Raw genomic sequence first — 20,475 nt, 5'->3', positions numbered from 1 at the left:
TCCTGACTAGTCTCCCAGGTCCTGTCGCTGAAAAACATCCCCACAGCATGATGCTGCCACCACCATGCTTCACTGTAGGAATGGTATTGGCCAGCTGATGAGCGGTGCCTGGATTCCTCCAGACATGACGCTTGCCATTCAAGCCAAAGAGTTTCATCAGACCAGAGAAATTAGTTTTTCGTGTTCTGAGAGTCCTTCAGGTGCCTTTTGGCAAACTGCTTTCCTGAGGAGTGGCCACCCTACGATACAGGCCTTGATTGGTGGAGTGCTGCAGAGATGGTTGTTCTTCTGGAAGGTTCTCCTCTCTCCACAGAGAAATGCTGGAGCTCTGTTAGAAGTGACTCCGTCTTGGTCACCTCCCTGATTAATACATTTGATGTTTTTTTTTATTTTTAATAATTTGCTAATATTTCAAACAAACTTCTTTCATGTTGTCATTATGGGGTATTGTTTGTAGAATTTTGATAAAAATAATGAATTTAATCCATTTTGGAATAAGGCTGTAACATAACAAAATGTGGAAAAAGTGAAATGCTATGAATACTTTCCGAATGCACTGTATATGTCCAAAATCAAGACTTAAAAGCTGTGGTTGGTACGTGTTGCCTCTTTGTCACCATCTCTGTTTGAAACCTGCAATTGCAGTTATTTACGGGTGTATCATCTGTACGTGGACTGTGCATCGGCGCGGCTCCTCAGCGTAGATTAATCTAATGTTTTGACGAGTATGTGTGGCTGTCAGTCACCGGACCAGTGTGGATACTGTACTTCAGAATCACAAATTGTATATCTTAGAGTCTTAGAATATGACCATAATAATTTTTACAGGAAAATGTCTGCCACTTTTGTTCTGACTAACTGAGAAAAGCATTAGAATAAATTGTGCTTCCAACAGTGACTAAATATAACGATCACTTAGCTTGTATCACATCAAACCGTGGAAATCATTATTAGTGTTAAACTTTATATTAATAACATCTGTATTACGTGATAACATGTATTTACTGTGTATTAGCGTTACCTGTACATTTAAATTTCCGTACAAACTAATATTTCTCTTTTGACTACAGATGAATATCCAGTTGTCACTGATGATTGTCGTTTGGACCTTTCTGGATTACAATCCACCATCAAAATTATTTGTTTAGTTATTCCAGCTGCTGTGAGAAAAAGCTATAAATGATCTGCCGCCTGCAGCACCCTCACATGCCATCCTCACAGGAGTCAGACTCCTTCTTTATGTGTACAGACATGACATAATAATACAAAGACGAATGGCGACATGCTCAAATTTCCCACTGAAAGCTACCAGTACCACTCAAATTATTACAAGCTTACCTGCAGCTTTAAAGTTAAGCATAATAAGATTTAATTCTTTTGAAAATGCATATTTACTCATGTAACAAAAACATAAGGACACCCAGTATCTATTATTTGACCTAAGACAAATGTATTAAAGTCTTTAATTCACACAGACCCTGAAACTGCCCAAAAGAAGCCCAATATAGGATGACAAACTGTACAGAGTGCAATCTCCTGGAGGGCAATGATCTCTGCAACAGGAGAGATGGACTGAGGGCTGAAACGGAGCTCTCTTTTAAAACATTACTCCCTCTCTCATCATTCTTGCCTCTGGGTCTGCTCACACTGATGGATGAGTCTCGCACTGTGACCTGATAAGGCTGGCTGGTTTGGCTGATACATGCAGGTATCGCCCAAGGAGAGGTATGTTCACACTATGACAAAAGGACAGTGGCAACTTGTACATTAGAAAGACAGCAGTGAGCCTGACTCCAGCCAAGTGCATCAAATAGTATCACAGTATGCAGGTGCCAGGGCACAATTTTTTTTTTTTCCTTCTTTCTTTCTTTCATGAAATTTAATATTTTCTGTTAAGATTCAACCTGATCTTTCTATATGTAATTTCATGTGTAGCAATAGAAAAGAGTGAAATATATACCTTTTTTTTTTAACTTGAATATAACAATTTATTTTAGATAAAGCACTTAAAGCAAAATTATATGTTTGCTTTGTGACGAATTTCATTTATTGACAACCGTCTTTGCAATTTGAGCTGTTGTGAAATGTATAGGTAATACTAAGCAACAAAATAATTATCCTGTCACAATGCAGATCCACGCGTACACAATCTTTATCAAAGCATTTTTCTTATCTCTCCATCCATTATTCAAGCAATCCAGTATAAATACATGGGCAATTTTATAGTAAGTGCCACTAAAGACAAAACACCTGAGTGCTGATAGATCTTGTTCCATCTGTTGCTTCAACAGTGAGGTTGTAATTTGACTGCCATTCAGCATCTAAAGCTCCAGCGATGATGATTGTGCCACTTGCCTTCTCCACATCAAAGCGGCTGCCAGCGTTTCCACCTTTTAGTACCAAAACAGACAGCAGCCACATATTAATGCTGTTCACTAACAGGTGCATAATATAACATTTGCTTTAGCTATTAAAGTAGCAAACGTACAAAGAAATAAATATTGTGCAAGACTGCTTTCACAGAACACAAATTCAGAACTCTATCTGGTAGATGCAAGAGGAAATAATGCAGGAGCTGTGAGAAAACTAAACAATATTTCTATTTATCAACAGATACCTGCAGTGCAGTTCAAGTCACAAGCCATCTGTAGAATGTGAAAAGCTTCTTTAACATGTGCGACTCCTTGTGAAGCGAGAGTAGAGAAACAAAAGAAAAGCAGACGAGACAGACAAGAAGGCGACAGACGGAAAAAGTTAAAAGCTGATTAGGGCAAAATCAAGGTTGGGTTATTGAAGATCTGAACATTGAACTTTAAAGAGCTGAAGCATCAAGAATGACTAGTGTACCTAAAATACATTGTATTTAAAAAATACAATTATGTCACCATTTATTCACCCTCATCTAATTCCAACCCTCATGACGTTCTTTCTTCCAAACATGAATGGAGAAAATGCTGATGATTTTCCCCCCATGCAATTACAATGAATGGGAACGGGCAAAAAGCACCGCAAAATATCATATACATGACTCTAATGTCTTCTTAAGCCATTCAAAGACATTTTGTAAGGATAAGACTGAGGTTTAAAATAAATCTCCGTCATCATTTACTAACCCCCTGCCCTGTACAAGATATTTGAATGTTGAAACCAAACAACACTGGTTCCCCATTAACTATCAAATATGACAAATACGGACAAAAAAACAAAAAACAGACATTCTTAAATTATGTTCTTTTGTGTTACACAAAGTCATAACGCTTTGAAACACATTAGGGTGAGTAAATGACAGAAATTGCATTTTTATTTGAATGATCACTCGAAACATGATAGAAGTAACAATGTCCATGAATAAATCATTTGTCATCGATTCTGTAGTCTCACTGACTTTTTATAGTTTAACAGACCACTGGAGTGGAAGATTATCAGTCAATAACAATTTAAATTTTACCTTTTAAATTTTACCGTATGACTTCAGTAGGCTTGAAATCTAACGGATGAGACTTTCATGGAAAAATTAAGCAAAGGGGGACATAAATACCATTTGTGTCCTCCTTTGTGTAATTAACCAGCTCATTTGTGAAACTCCTATTCATAGTTATTTCCTCTGATGCAATTCACTGAAGAGGGTCATATGGGTTTGGGAATCACATGAGATGCTAGAATGTTAATTTTTGGAAATTGTATTTTAAGGCTGATTGTAGAGCTTTAGATCTTTACCTTTGATTGTAAACCATACAGGAGAGTCAAGTGGCTGAGCGCTGATAACTCCCACCATATGGCCCACTGGATCATTCTCCATCACAGAGAATGAGAGCGGAATCTCCTCAAACACCAGCGGTTGTTTAGCCAGCTTAGGCTTTGGAATCCACTCAATGTGCAACCGACAGATGGACGACTTTGAATCCGTTCCATTGTCTGATGCTTTAATCTGCAAAACAGATTACACAAAAAAGTGCAAAAGTGTTTTCTCGTGTTTTTTGAAAGACATGTCAAGAGCCTATTTTTTTAAGGATGTATTAGGCATACTGCATTTTGTCAATGAACATGAACTGGTGTCATGAACTGGCTTTTTAATTTTTTATACTGTTGTTTGAGGTCAACTAATGACGTTTGTGTGGTTTTTACATTCAAAAACATGCTCTCTCCAAAACGCTGGGTTTTGATGGGCGTTCCGCACTGGAGTCTTGGAAGTAAACGCCCATGGCTAGGATTGGATAAGATTTCCATATTTAATGAGCTTCGGCTCCAGTTCAGTTCACATGAGGGAGGAATGATTCTCTCGACCACAGGGCTCATAAACGTCTTTATCAAACAAACACAATGATTTGTATCTCATCCACCCGCGATTGATTGGACTATTATTTTTGTATTACATAGCCCGCAAGATCGGACGATATAAGCGTACACCGCGCGCGCACACACACATGCGAGCGTGCCCTTCAAATATCAAGTCAAGAGAGAGATAATAGCGCAGAACTAGAAATAAATATTATGAGATTCATCGGCCTGCCGACGGGCTGATGTTCTGGTAGCCCATCTTGAAAACACACAGCCCCGGGAAGTTGGGCTTCGCGAGCCCAGGCCCATACGTGTCTGAGTCCAGCGTGCTAAAGGTATGTTCTGTTAATCACGTACACATAAGCAAAACGATCTATAACAATGCAATACTTTTACATATAAAAACACGTTTTACTCACATAAGTGTGTTGCACCATTCCTGTCGGATCCAATATAGAAGCACAGTATTGTGTTTTAATCTCAGTGTGTTTACAAATCCAGCATCGATCTGAGATTGGTTTACAAACTATTCCGCAGTGAAATAAAGCAAACCTTCATTTGTGGGGCTACATTGTCTTCCCCACATGAGCTGGAACTTTATTAAAAATAAAGTTCAATCACACATTCCTAATATTAGGATCCAAAGGAAGCTTATGCAGCGACTGTACTTCCACAACCAGGAATGCCGCAATATCTTGCCATCTTCTTCGCCGCGCTTTGAGTTGGTGGGCGGGGCTACTGAATTAGACATGCTGTAGAGGTGTGTTTCGTCGCGCGATGACGTATAGATGCGCACACGATCATTTTCTGTGCCTGGTGTCTATAAAAGCTTTTCTTTGACTAACAAGGACGTTTTCAGCTCTGAAACTTACAGGATATTCTTATATTACCATGACCGTTTATATATAAAAAGCTCAAGGGAAAGTTGATTTCTCAATTCATCACACCTTAAATGGGTGATTTCTGTCGCAGTATTTAGTCACAGTTAACAAAATACTCTATATACTTCTATATTTTAGAAGTTGCATTCAAAATCCACTTGTATCAAAAATATGTGGGATGGGAGGTGTCCATTAATTTTGAAGCCACAAATACACCTCTATTAAGTCTGTCACCTTTTGAAGTCTAGGAATTGAAATAAACATACCGTGAGAATATGATACTCCCCTGCTGAAAAAGCCTCTTTGGAGAACACAAACCCAGTTGTGTGCTGAATGAAGAATTTCCTGTGCTCTTCACCCTCCTCGATTGCATATGAGATATCAGAGAAGGGACTCTCATCTCTGTCATAAGCAATCACTCGATAAATTGGCTCTCGTTCGACTGCCTCTGGTCGTTCCACCAGCTTGATTTTAAAGATCTTTTCCAGAAACTGGGGACTGTTGTCATTTTCATCCAACACGTTGACTATCACACGAACCACTGTAGACTTTGATGGACTGCCATCATCCGAAATAGTGATCTGTTTAAGAAAAAACAGATGTAAGGCCTGAGCGCTTGAGAAACTACTGCCAAAGCAAACATGAGGGAGGCATAAAATGTAAACTTCAATATCTCTTCAACATGAACAGTTCACCCAAAAATTTAAATTATTTCACACTATCATGTCATTTTAAACCTGTATGATGTAATTGTTTTCAAAATTAGAATGTCTCAAAAGAACATTTTTGGTGCTTTTTGTCTTCACTATGTTCTACTACTGTACGTAGAAAAAGAAAAAAGAAAATTCTCCTTTGTCTTATGTGGAAGTAAATACAATGTAATGTCATCAGTTACAGGGTACATCTTACTTCAAGAAGATGCTCTGCTTGCTTTTCTCTGTCCAGTTTCCGGGATGTAGTGGTCACCAACCCTATGCATAAAATGACAAATGGTACATTTCAGTGTGTTTTCCTCTGACTGAGAAAATGTTCTATTAGTAATAGAGTCAGGTTGTTCTCCTGACAGTCAATCCTAACAACAAAAAAAGAAACATTCAGGCTTGATGGATAAAACTACACTACATTTTGTATTCTTTGTAAAAGAAAAAAAAAAGTCATAGTTTAGAGTGTACTATGCTCAATGTTCCTGGAAACATTCTCTAAACGCTCACAATTATTCTCCAGAAAAACATTCAGATCATAATGTACCAACTAAGTTTAGTTTGTGCAATTGACTTTGGCAGCAAAATCCTTTGACAAACTTTTTTACTTGCACTGTTGAGACTTTAAGCTGAGCTGACTGAGTGTGGCAAGTAATTTGGTGGAGGAGAAATCAATTGGCGCGTCAAATTAATTAGCTGCATTCATTACTTGTGCTGCTCAGTGAATGTAATTAACCAGCTCGTGTGAATATCAATGATGTCTATATACTGTTTAAAAACTTCAGGAAATATTTAATGTCAAAACTTTTTTATCTTCAGCAAATATGTTACGTGCATGTACATTTGTGAACATTAACATGTTAATGCTCATACATTTTTTCTCCCTTACAGGTGTGGACATCATTCAAATTTTGCAGTTTATTATCTCAATTGGTGTATATATATTTAAATACAGGGCAAAATGTTTAAAATTGTGTTTACTAAATGGTTAAAGTGCTTCTTTTTGCATATGAAACATGAAGGGTCATTGCTTCAATTAACACAGTCCCAGAAAACAGAGCATCATGATAACAGTGCTAAAACTAAAATTATATATATATTAATATAAAACACAAATTCGCATGCATTTAGTTTTACCTGTCTGGGAGTTGATGGCAAAAAATCCCTGTGGATTTCCACTGGTTATTTTATATGAGAGATTGATTGATTCAGAGTCCAGGTCAAAAGCTTGGATCTGGATGACAGAGACGTCTTTGGGAGAGTTCTCAGGAACAGAAGAATAGTACACAGGCTCTGATGTCAGTGGAGCATTATCATTGACATCTTGAACCTCAATGTAGACCTCCACAAATGCAGAAAGTGGCACAACTCCTTGGTCTGTGGCAAAGATTGTGAGCCAGTAATGATTAGTAGTCTCTCGATCAAGGGTCTCTTGTGTCCTTAAAATGCCTGTGAAAAAGAAAAAAAGATGGAACATATTGCACTACATGAAGCACTTCAGATATTTAGACTGAGACAGCACCAACGGTGCTGCCATAAAATCTTGTCACATGGCATTGGGAGTTTTGCATTGCAAACTCTGAAGATAAGGATGAAGACACCATACATAACCAAACAAAGCAGGAACGACTTACACAATGCTAATAGTATTCTTTTTTAATTAAATTTTTTTTATCAACATATACAGTAGATTCAAAGTAAAAATGGATCTATTATCAAGCAAAAAACTGAGAATTCATAGCGCAGACATTTGCATAAAATATTAAATGTGTAAAGGGCAGACATTGTACATAAAATATTGAGTAAAAAAGAGGGTAAGGGGAGATAAGGCAGCTCTTTTTGTTTTTCTGTCTCTCTGCAGTGTCTGCTTTCACGCTGTGGGCTTTATTCTAAAGGTAGCGGTGTGGATCCTACAACTCTAGTAAAACTAAGCTTTATCCTCAGGGTGAAAGTGCCCAGCACTTCGCTCAGTTTCTCCCTCTTATTCTCTTTCTTTTTCATTTTGTCTTTAGATAGCACTATGGTATAAATAACAAAATGCAATCTTTATTGTTTTTTAAAAAATCATAGAGTGGACCCAAAAAGTACAGGACACTTCAGTCACAACTTAAAATGAATGGATTTTATTGCATTAGATTAAAAACACTTTGTTTGGCAGTTTTACATTGTGACATGCTGAGGACAGGTTAAATTACACGCGTTTCCAAGTATAGAGTGTGCTTTAAAAATAATACTAAAGAAATTATTTAAAAGAATAAGCCATGAATGTCCCAAGTATACAAATTGCCCTTAGATGTAACTTTTTAAGTATTTTTATTGTGTTGACATTCTTACTTTTTAACATAAATAAGGCTTTTGTTTGGGACATTTTGTCCCTTATCTCAAGTATCAGTGACCTATTGTTTAAAAATGTAATATTTTGTTTCGTTAAATATTTTGCTTGAAAACTTCAAAGACATTCACAATGCAAAGAAATATGTTTAAGTGTCCAAATACTAGCTGGGGCATTCAATACTAAGAATTATAGAAAAATAGCAATAATTGTTAAGTAACAAGGAATAATAATTAAAAAAAAAATGCTTTGTATTTTTGCACACATAAAAAAAAATTACCATGAAAATTAATTGACAAGCTTCCATGTTATGTTCATTCAACATTTTTTGTTGTTGTATTAGTTATTTTGCTTTTAGATTTAGTGTGTGAATTCATTAATACATACTGATGACTTCATTGTTTTGAATTAATAGACAAGACTATTTTTGAACAAGGTTATTTTGTCCTTTAAAAAAGCAATAAAAAATACAAATTAACTTACCACTCTGTTCATCAATGGTGAACATCCCAAGGCCTGAACCACCTCGTAAGGAATAGCGAACTTGTCCATCCCTGCCGCTGTCCTCATCATGAGCTGCAATTTTCATAACAGAGGTGCCAATTGGGGAGTCTTCACTCACAACGCCCCGGTCCACAAAGGATGGGAAAGAGGGGCGGTGTGTATTCTCATTAACATCCACAATCTCCACTAGAATGAAGCAGGATGAGGATAAAGGGTTCGGCTTGCCTCTGTCTTTGGCCTTTGCTGTCAGATTATATACTTGTCTTGTTTCGAAATCAAGAGTCTGAGAGACGTACACAGCTCCAGTCATTTTATTCACCTGAAAGCTTCCATCTTCCCCATCTGTTAGACTGTATCTCACCTGTCCAGACAGGCCAAGGTCAGGATCGTGAGTTTCAAGCCAGAGCACCAAGGTGCCCACTGGAATGTCTTCTCTCACTTTGATATGGTATTGTTGGGGTATAAATGTAGGGGCATTGTCATTCACATCCTTCAAATGAATGTGTAACAACACAGTTGATACCTTTCGAGGGTCATCAATTGCTGCATCAAATGCAGCCACCCTCAAAACAAATAAAGGATGGGTCTCTCTGTCTAACAGACCATTAACAGTTACAATCCCTGTTTCCTTGTGTATGACAAATTTGTTTGTTTCAGTAAGAAACAAGTAACTAACCCTTCCATTGGCAGCTAAATCTTTATCTTTCGCTTCAAGCTGAATGATGTCTGTTGCCATAGCAGTGTCCTCACTTATATCCACTGAATACTCACGCTGAAGGAACTCTGGACTGTTGTCATTTGCATCCAAAATGTTAACTTCTAAAATGTGAGATGAGGATTTCTGTGGTGAGCCAAGGTCGTAAACAGTGATGTTGAGAGTGTAGCTGTCTGTTGTTTCTCTATCAAGTGGCTGGAAAACTTTAAGCCACCCCGTGTCAGATTCTATCGTGAAGCAGCTATCAAAATCTCCCCCTGCGATCACAAAAAGCAATTTCCCATTGAAGCCTGAGTCAGAATCGGCAGCTCTGAGGAGTGCTACGCTTGTCCCTACAGGAAGGTCCTCTTTAACTTCTATTACAGTTGGAGTGGACTCTATAAACCGTGGAGCGTGGCAGTTAACAGAATGGATGTCTGCAAATTCATCCTCTGGTTCTTTGTGTCTTTGTAGTTTAGAGCCAAAAAGCAGCAGCCCTGCTAAAGTTCTCAGAACGCCAGTCTCTGCACATTTGGAGTGGACATGTTTAAAAGCACTAACAACTGTTAGATTTAAGAACATAGGAGTACTTGATATTTCTCCATCGCTGGCAGTTATTTGCAGTTGGTGGAAAGACTGTTTCGCCGCATCGCCATCCCTCAGCGACTTTTTTAGTGTCAGCACCCCAGAGCTGGAATCCAATTCAAAAAGATTCATGTTATTACCAGTGTCAATTCTGTACTGCACTATGCCGAGATCATCAGCATCAATGGCAGACACCACTATTATTTGCTCACCAACCCCTAGAGATCTTGGCAGAGTAACATCACAATCGATATTCTCAAATTGGGGCTTATTATCATTCAGGTTGGTGAGAGTGATTGAAACAAGAGCCTCGGCCTCACGGCGGAAAGGGGAGCCCCAGTCTGAGGCTCGAATCCTTAGGTAGAATTTACTTGGCATTATCTCATAATCTAGATCCTCCGTGGTGCTTATGACACCGGTGAAATAATCCACTACAAAAGGCTGTTTGTTCACATTGACAATACTGTAGGTGACATAGCCGTTTTCTCCGTCATCTGCGTCAGTAGCACTGACCGTTAAAACGCTGGACCCTATGGGCACATGTTCAGCGATACTGGCTTCAAAATTAGACTTTTGAAAGGTTGGGGCGTTGTTGTTCACGTCACTTACACTTACAACCACCTTGGTCACTGCTTGCCTGTCACTGGTAACAACCTCAAATTCATATTGACTGACACGTTCTGCTTTTATAGGTGCTGTGGTGGTAATAAGGCCTGTGTTTGGATTAATAACAAATGGATTCTCATGCTGTTGCATTTTAAATTGTAACAAGTATTTCATCTTAGAATGTTTCTGTACAGTTTTGACCATAACAACAGGAGAGTGAGGTGGCGCAAACTCACTGAGAGTAACTCTATAGATGCTCTTCTCAAACATAGGAGCCTCTGTGCATTCACTGGGCGATCTCAGCCTCACAACTATGGCTGAGGAAAACTTTGGAGGATTTCCTTTATCTTTGGCCTGCAATGTAAGATTGTACCCAAAACTATAACCCTCCCATTCCACTTCCTTGATGGCCTTGATCATGTATTCTTTGCTCCCAGGGTTTGTTCTGAATGTCTTGAACTGCTGGAGCGGATCTCCAGCTACGATGTTCAAAGAGGCAATCTCGCCGTTCTGTCCTTCATCACTGTCCTCCACAGTCACATACGCATAAATGGGATCCCTGGTTGCATTCCATGGAGTTAAGGGGACAGCTGTGATGACAGGTGCATGTTCATTGGCCTGCAGTATGTGCACCTTTAGCTTTGCTGCGCTACTGCTGCTGCTACTCCCATAGAGCTTAAGACCTCTGTCCACAGCCAGCACATCCATCTCATAAAGAGCCGCCTCAGAGTAATCCAGCTTGCCTGTCAGAGTTATAACCCCACTAGTAGGATGAATGGCGAACATGTCAGTCCACTCTTTGAAGCTGAAATAGTGCTCTCCATTGGTGCCTGTGTCAGCGTCTGTGGCAGAAACTCTGCCTATGCTTGTTCTGATGGCCAAGTTTTCAGGTACAAAAAAACTATATGTAGTCGGTGAGAAAAGAGGTCTAAGATCATTTGTGTCCAAAACTTGTACTTTAACTTGAGTTTGTGCCTCAGAACCGGTATTCTTTTCAATTGCATTTACAGATAGTAGATAGTGATCTTTTACCTCCCTATTGAGAGTGGCAGAATTCCCTCCTTTGGTCCTTATTCGCAGAAAACAGAAATTACCCAAAACATACTTCTCCGCTTTGAATAAATTATCATGGTCCCCGGATTCTATAAAGTACCAAATATCCCAAGACTGGTTTGCCATGAAAATACCCATTTTTATGGGGCATTCAACAAAGGTTTTTGCTGCTGAATTTTCAAATATCATTACATTGTAAATTGGATGAGTAAACTGAAAAGGCAACGCATCTTCCATTTGCTGGGCGCCTATGCAACTCCACATAAACAGCATTACAAGATGGTTAGTCCAGGATTTACCCATTGTGTCAGGTGATTACAGAGCCAACTGGGGAAAAAAACAGAGCAACAGGTAGAAGGAAACACTGTAAATATGACAAAATAAATATCACAATAATGCATTGATGTGAAATGATTTAACCCTAAAGCCTACAGTATATTTGATATGTGAATTCATAAGGCCTCTCTAAATTAACAACATAATGTTGGTGAAATATCTGTTGTACTACTCACTTTTCTACATCTTCTGTCATCTGTTTGATATATAGCTAGTTTATAGCCTACATTTTTAGCAAGTATGGCCTTTTAGTATAATTTCAAAAGTGTCCACCTTCAGATCGTAGTATAGGCTATGTGTCTGTGAATTATTTACTTTTAACGTTTTTTTTAATATATCTCATTGATTCAGTTATACTCAGATTGGGAGTGGTTCTTCCACCAGTATCCTACATTCTCTTATATTAACTAAATGAGGCATAAAAACCAATCAAATATGACACTCAACAAAAACCAGACAAGCTTTTTTAGATTTTGTTTAAACTGATCAATTTAATCTATGTTTCTAATTAATATTTTATGGCAACTATTATAAACAGTTAATATGGTATAAAGGCTTATGTTTGGTCAGTCTAAATTGAAAACACACGAAGTGTTGAAATCCTTTAGTCCTAGCATACTTAGCTCCTCATTTCGACAAACAAAAAAACAACAACATTTAACCATTGATGAAGTTCAATTTCTACGAAGATGTTCGTGGTAACTCTGACACTAACTTGGACGTCCTAACTACTTCAAAATTGGTTCTCTGAATCAAGTGATAAAAAATATATATATTTTCCAGCTTCTTTTTCAGAACGGCTCTTCATCTCACGTGGCCATTTCTTAACAGAAGCGTTAAACAAAAATCTAGGAGTCAAAAATAGTCGAACATTTTTTATAAAATAAAATACAAAAATAGACTATTTAAATTCCAATGAACAGACAAAGTTAGTTATTTTTGTTTGGAAGTGTAATAAGGATTAATGTCGGTCAGCACAGAACAAACACCTGTAGGATATTTTGCTACAATGAAGGTTATCCCATAATGATAAATGAGATAGCCTAATTAAAATGAGTTTTATTTGAAAGTTAATATGTGGCTGATTTGATCGTATAGCTAAAATAGCCTACTTTGTAAATTTGATTAGGCTGTAACTGCAAGCACACAGACGGCTACACAGATCCGACTGAAAGACTCAGTTCTCAAGTTTGTCCTTTACCAAGCTCATTGTTAATGTAGGGATGCTCGCGTTTTATCAGCCTAGTTATAATAGCCTAATCTTTATAGGCTACAGATATTTATGGAGAGTTACATCATCTTTCAAGAAAGTGTGATTAAATGTACCTTTATTATTATTTGAATTAAAGTGCATATCTTTAGCTGTTACTCACCATCGCTGCAAAATAATATTCGTGTAAATTAAGAAGCAATCCGCATATCTCAGGTATTTCCCAAATAAGCCGTTTAAACTCCACGTGAGCCGGAGAGCGGTGTCGGTGTCTCAGCGCCTCACACTGATGCTGGATCATTACTGCTCCTTCGAGAGCAAGTCCGTCTCGAGCCTAGAGCTATGATGTCATCAGTGTCAGAAGTAAGTTGAGTGGTCTCTGTTCGTAAAATGTATTTCTACAGAAAGCCGTGCTAGTAAGTAAAACTGCTATAAGATTATGATAATTCGACTAATTCAAAATTTTATACACAGCTGAGCTGATTATGAATAAGTGGAAATTAACTTCACGAAGTAAGTCATTTTTGACTGCAGGGTATTTCCCCCTTATAACCTAGATGGATGTGTGGTCATGTCCTAACTATGACTATAAATAAAATAATAAAACGTTGTATTTGTCTGTTTATTTATATTAAAATATGTATATGTTTATCCTCTAAACTTTTGTGGTTGTCATTGTCAGAGTTTTTCTTTAAAGTCTTTAGCTTGTGCCTGTCTCATTGCAATCTGCTGCTTTTTGGTTTTATGTTTTGCTGATCGTTTTAGAAAACCTTTTTTTCTCTGAATTTCACTTTTCCTTCTCTCTTTTATGCTTGATTGAGTTTTACCATTTTTACATGACAAACAGATCTGATTTATTTTAAGTACAAGGCATGAAATATACAATGATCAGTGCTGGTAAAAAATTAAGCCATGTGAATGCATCTATTGAACAGTTGTTGTTTGTTTGGGCAAATAGATTGTAGTTCTAATGACATTAAGGAGCCTTTAAAGTGTGTGTGTGAAGCGGTTCTCAAAGGAAATAAAATGGGGGAACGGCTATTTGCACTTTCCTAATAACTTGCACATCATTCCATCAAATCCAGCTTATGTATCAGTCTGTTGAGAGTTATTTCACAAGAAATACTGCATCAAAATATTACTCAATAAAATCCAGTTATTGCTCATTAAAAAGCAACTTGACAAGTGCATGATAACATGGTAGATCTATTTATAAACATTGCAATAATAAAACTTGGTATACTTGCATACCTGTAAGAACACCTCCTATTTGTTGGACATTTTATTCACAAAATTGTTATCTTCTCAGATTGGTGTAGTTGGTATAGATCCGTTCAATAAACAATTTTGCCAGACTTTCTCCTTAATGAAACACAACAGAATGCAAACTCTGTAGCATGGCATAGTTTCAATTTTGACTGTATACTTGATTTGCAACAAGATGATACACAGTGCGAAAACTGTAAGCATCGCATTGATCGTTCATGAGTGGGAGGATATATATTGAATAACCTGTGAGCAAAATGCTTTCGGTTTTTCATCTCGCTCTAACATATTATTTGCATTAATCTCTAAAGAGAGACTACAGAGAAGCACTCTGCTGTTTCTCTGCAATCTGAGACATAGAGCGTCTCTGTGTAATCTATATCCTCTCATGATGCCGGCGATGATATGCCAGAGCTGTACAGAATGGCTAGTTAGACTCAATATGAGACAGAAACACCTGTATTTTAATTCTGTCTGATGATCTGTCTGCATGTACAAAAGATAAATAAGCAATGTTCCTGTAAAATTGTTTAAAATTACCATTGCTGCACCTGTTTGGATAAAAGACTGAAGGATTTTTTTTGCAGTGAATTAAACTAGTAAGATATGGCAGTATTATACAGCTGTACTTCTTGTAATTTTCTTAGGATTGAGTTTATGTAAATATGTTGCACAGATTGTTCTATGTTTAATTAATGATGTCCGTACGCAAGCATCCCCCTTATGAGCATCGTTACAGAGTTTCGGAGTAATCCTCCAAGGGAAATAAAGACTGATGCAATATGGGTTCTCCTTTGGCTCTGTGTTGTATAATTTGTATGTACACCGTCCATAAACATACTGAGCAATTTTTTTAAAAACTATATTAAACTATACACCAAGAATACAATACAGAATACTATTCCGTTTAGCCTGTGAACGTGTGAATCTTGGCCTGTAAAAATAGCACTGGTGCCATCTTATGTGTGACAGTCAAAGATGAACAGATGGACGGCTCTGACTTCTCTCCTTTAGCTCTGGTCACAAAACCTGGAAACATAATGTTAAAAAATACCATTATATATGATGATTTACTATATTGCCTTCAAAACTGCCTTAGTTCTTCTTTCAGATTCAATAATTTGCTGGAAACATTACTTTGGAAATAATTGGGGCCAAAGTGACATGATAGTGCCACGCAGTTGCTGCAGATTTGTCAGCTACACATCCAGGACATGAATCTCCTGTTCCACCTCACCAAAGGTGATCTTTTGGACTGTGGAGACCATTTGAGTAAAGTGAACTCATCGTTATGTTCAAGAAACCAGTCTGACATGATTTGAGCTTTGTGACATGGCACATTATCCTGCTGGAAGTAACCATAAGAAGGTGCCTATATAACAGGGAATGTTAAAGGTGCCCTAGAATGATTTGAAACAATATGTTAAATTGTTCTCTGATATCTAAATAGAGGGTATTTGGCTTATTTAAGGGCAAAATTTGTCTAGATACAGTTTACAGGTCCATTTACAGCCCTATAAATTGTCCCTATATGCAATGCTCTGTTTTTGCCTTATTTGGATGGGTCATGAATATTAATGTTGAGCTCTGCTCTGATTGGCTAATTTCAGCAGCTCACAGCAGTTCAGCTGTTCAGAAAAGTGGCTCGTGAGTCCTGACCACCCTGACAGAACACAGAACGGCTGAATGACACTTTATGCAAAAAATCTCAAATGGAGATTGATAAAATGCAGCTTACTTGTTTATTGGTGTTTTCAGATCATCCGCGCACGAGGGGGGGGGGGGGGGGATAAGTGATCCCCATGATTGGGGGATATAAGTGATCCCCAACGCTTGTGTCACGGTTGAGTTTATGTTGAGAAGCACTTTTTTCCCCTGGTGTTTTTGATTTACGAGATTTACATGAAGTAGGAGGTAATGGTGTTTGAGACTCACAGTGATGTCCATGTACTGAACTATTATTATTTCACTATGGCAAGGTTATCTTTCAGTTATGTTATTAAAGTGTTTGTTCAAAGTTATCTGCATGTTCAAAAAAGATGTAGCACAAAAACATTATGGGGCGGTTTCCCGTAGGAAAACTTCTAAAGAGTAGGCCTTAATCTAGAGTAGTTAAGCAAGATTTAAAAAATGGTTTTCTGAAACACAGATTACTAACATCTAGACTGGAGTTCTGGGGCCTATTGCACAAAACTAGTATAAGGGATTAAGCCGGGATATCTTGGTGAGCGTGGCTCAATTTTTCCGCTAATATACAGTTGTCTTTCTTTATCGTTATTGTTCTTGGTGTGACTGTGCCTTCAGGGTACGTTTACATGACAGTGTACTAAATTTTGCACACAGTTGACAAGATCACCAAGATTAAACATTTTACTGAACAAGAGAAAACTCTTTTAAATCAAAAAGTAAAGAAAAACAGCACACATCAGCTGTGGAATGTACGAAGTGCTTAAATGACAACTCCGGGGAATTTTTAAGTTTATCTTAGGCGGCTAGCTGTAGTCTCGCGCCGAAGTCCCATGGGAACGCAGTTGTAGCCGAAAAAAAGGCAAATAGTCCAGTTGGGAAGAGCGTTGTGTGTAAGCATGATTATTTTATTACTGCACATCTTTCCTCAAGCTGTGTGTGCCCAAATGGAAGGATAAATAAAGTGTGCATTACCTCCACAGTGGTTGCAACCGTCTTTGACCACGGAATGGAAGTTTTCTTCAACCAGCCCTGCTGTGTACTGATACTGAGTATGCGTGTGTAACTGAACGTGCAGCAGTTCTAGGATCAGCAGATCAGCAGATCAGCAATCGAAAACCGTTTCTTTCGGCCACGTTCAATTCTGAAAACTGACGAGATGAAGAGCATAGCCTCTTCATACACACAACGCTCTTCCCAATGGGACTATTAGCATTTTTTTCCGGCTACAATGGCGTTTCTACGGGACTTCAGCGCGAGACACAGCTAGCCGCCTAAAACACTATTTAGGTGAATTTAAACAATGGCTAAGTGGCTAAACGCATCTCGTTGTCATGTAAGAGACCTGTTCATGTTGGACAGACATTTTAATTGCATTTTGTGTCTGTCAAGAGGCACAAATACAGCTCTATAATAGAAACTAATAAACTGATAAGAATAAACTGTATAATAGCTCCAATCCGGTTCGTTTTTTTTTTTAAAGATATAAGGATCAAGATAAACGTAAAAATTCGCCGGAGTTGTCTTTTAAAAGGATGTAGAGAAGGAAAACTGATATAAAATTGTACAAAAATGACTTGTCACTGCTTTTGCATTCTCTCACAAATGTTTTGGATTCCCCCAAGAAACTTTACGTTTACAAAAATATTGTGGGTCTAGTGTCAGTCACGACACGAGTCATGAGCCAGCGAAGTGAAGTTTAAACGCACAGCTCTAACTAGCTTGCCTCTGTCACACACAAACACACACGCACGCACGCACACACACACACACACACACACACACACACACACACACACACACACACACACACACACACACACACACACACACACACACACACACACACACACACACACACACACACAAAGAGAGAGAGAGAGAGAGAGAGAGAGAGAGAGAGAGAGAGAGAGAGAGAGAGAGAGAGAGAGAGAGAGAGAGAGAGAGAGAGAGACACACACACAGTGTACATATACTACCGGTCAAATGTTTTAGATTTTTTGATTTATTTATGTTTTTAAAGAAGTCTCTTCTGCTCACCAAGGTTGCATTTAGGTTATTAGAAATACAAAAAAAGCTGTAAAATTGTGAAATATTATTAAAATATAAATATGACAAAATATAATATTAAAATATAAACAGTTTAAAATATAAACAGTTTTCTTTTTGAATATATTTTAAAATGTAATTTATTTCTGTGATGCAAAGCTGAATTTATCATCATTACTCCAGTCTTCAGTGTCACGTGATCCTTCAGAAATTATTCTAATATGATGATATACTGCTCAAGAAACATTTATGATTATTATCAGTGTCGAAACAGTTGTGTAAAAAACTATTTTTTGGATTCTTTGAAGAATAGAAAGTTCAAAAGAACAGCATTTATCTGAAATATAAAGCTTTTGCAACATTATAAATGTCTATACTGTCACTTGATCAATTGCTTGATCAATGTATTAATTTATCTCCCCCCCCCCCCCTTTATTTCAGATAAATACTGTTCTTTTGAACTTTCTAAAGAATCCATAAAAACATTTACTCAACTTTTTCAACATTGATAATAATCAGAAATGTTTCTTGAGCAGTAAATCATCATATTAGAAGGATTTCTGAAGGATCACATGACACTGAAGACTGGAGTAATGATGCTCAAAATTCAGCTGTGCATCACAGGAATAAATGACATTTTAAAATATATTCAAATAGAAAACTATTTCCCAGTATTACAGCTTTTAACATAAATGCAGCCTCGGTGAGCAGACCAGACTTCTTTAAAACATTAAAAAATCTTACCGTTCTAAAACTTTTGACCGGTAGTGTGTATGTGTGTATATAATATTGATCTTCACTTCACATATCCCAATGTCTTCTTCAAAGCACAACATTAATCTGAAGTTAAATCTGCCTCCTGGTAGATTTAATTTAAGACCCAATTTAATCCTGGAGTAGCTCTAGTCTTCCTCCAGGAAATCTGTTTATAAAACTCTGGATTAGACCAAGTCTATGACTATTTAAAACCATGACAGAGAAAGCAGATTTCTGTTCATCTGGTTTAGAAGGCCATTTTAGTCCAAGACACTTGCTTAATCACTGTCCGGGAAACCGCCCCTATAAATTTAAAACCCACAGTCTTTAACCCTTCCTGGGTCGACATTTAATGCGGTAACATTAGGCAGTTTATGTTGTTGTTTTTTTTTGTTTTTTGTTTTGTTTTTTATGATCGTGTTGTTTTACATTTTGTCACATGCCTGTCCTGTCTTGTGTGCACTTGTGGGTTTTGTTATGTTGAGCATGTGCTCGTGTTCCTGTCAGTTCCCTCCCCCTTGTTATCTGATTAGTGTTTATTGGCCCCACCTGTGTTCCCTGATTCCCTTTTGATATATTCCCTTTATAAGCTCCTTGTGTTTGTCAGTCTTGGTCGGATCGTTGTATGTCTCGTCTACGTCTCCCGGTTCCCCGTCATTCCTTTGGTATGTTTGAGTCTTTGGTTTATGTTTTATGATTATATGTTTTTCCCCCCTCGTGGGTTTTGTTTTGAGTTTGTTTTATTTTATAATAAATTATCATTTTCTGCACTTGAGTCCTCGCACCAGTTTTCCTTTGTGTGTGTAACGTGACAGAACGATCCGACCCTACTATGAGGACTCAGCAGAGAAGGCCTCCCTCGGTGCCAGTTCCAGGGGTCCTGAGTCCGGAAGCCCTGAGTCCAGACATGGCCTGGAGGGCTGTAATAGGAGGCTTTGTGGTGGCAGTCCTGCATGCTTGGGAGAAGCACAGGGTGTCATCCACAACTCCGGTGGTCCCTGTGCCGGTGGATCGTGCTCCGGTGGTCCCTGTGTCGGTGGATCGTGTTCCGGTGGTCCCTGTGCCGGTGGTCCCTGTGCCGGTGGATCGTGCTCCGGTGGTCCCTGTGCCGGTGGATCGTGCTCCGGTGGTCCCTGTGCCGGTGGATCGTGTTCCGGTGGTCCCTGTGCCGGTGGATCGTGCTCCGGTGGTCCCTATGCCGGTGGATCGTGTTCCGGTGGTCCCTGTGCCGGTGGACTCCGTTCCGGTGGTCCCGAGTCCGGAAACGGCCTGGAGGGCTGTGATGGGATGCTTTGTGGTGGCAGTCCTGCATGCGTGGAAGGAGCACAGGGCTTTATCCGAAGTCCCGGAGGCAGTTCGGGTGGTCCCAGTTCCGGTGGATCGTGTGCCGGTGGTCTCAGTTCCGGCGGATCGTGTTCCGGTGGTCCCAGTGCCGGTGGATCGTGTTCCGGTGGTCCCAGTTCCGGCAGATCATGTTCCGGTGGTCCCAATGCCAGCAGATCGTATTCCGGTGGTCCCAGTGCCGGTGGATACTGCTG

At 38.6% G+C, this 20,475-nt stretch overlaps 1 protein-coding gene across 1 annotated transcript in view; it reads right to left on the bottom strand.

Annotated features, from left to right (window-relative positions):
* The window catches only part of fat1b (FAT atypical cadherin 1b), a 43,450-nt gene extending 29,992 nt beyond the window's left edge, over positions 1 to 13,458 (bottom strand). The window contains exons 1-8 of the mRNA XM_067456617.1: positions 13,344 to 13,458; positions 8,676 to 11,961; positions 6,998 to 7,309; positions 6,069 to 6,130; positions 5,426 to 5,740; positions 3,718 to 3,928; positions 2,618 to 2,683; positions 2,251 to 2,390 (exon numbers count right to left, since the gene is read on the bottom strand). Coding sequence (XP_067312718.1) covers positions 2,251 to 2,390; positions 2,618 to 2,683; positions 3,718 to 3,928; positions 5,426 to 5,740; positions 6,069 to 6,130; positions 6,998 to 7,309; positions 8,676 to 11,937 — 4,368 coding nt within the window. The 5' untranslated portion in view covers positions 11,938 to 11,961; positions 13,344 to 13,458. The remainder of the gene's footprint in view (positions 1 to 2,250; positions 2,391 to 2,617; positions 2,684 to 3,717; positions 3,929 to 5,425; positions 5,741 to 6,068; positions 6,131 to 6,997; positions 7,310 to 8,675; positions 11,962 to 13,343) is intronic.
* Between the last annotated feature and the right edge of the window lie 7,017 nt (positions 13,459 to 20,475).

The sequence above is a fragment of the Pseudorasbora parva genome, chromosome 11 (genome assembly GCF_024679245.1).
Source record: "Pseudorasbora parva isolate DD20220531a chromosome 11, ASM2467924v1, whole genome shotgun sequence".
In the NCBI taxonomy this organism is placed as follows: Eukaryota; Metazoa; Chordata; class Actinopteri; order Cypriniformes; family Gobionidae; genus Pseudorasbora; species Pseudorasbora parva.
The sequence above is the reverse complement of the archived record's forward strand: the minus strand, read 5'-3'. Positions and strand labels throughout refer to the sequence as shown.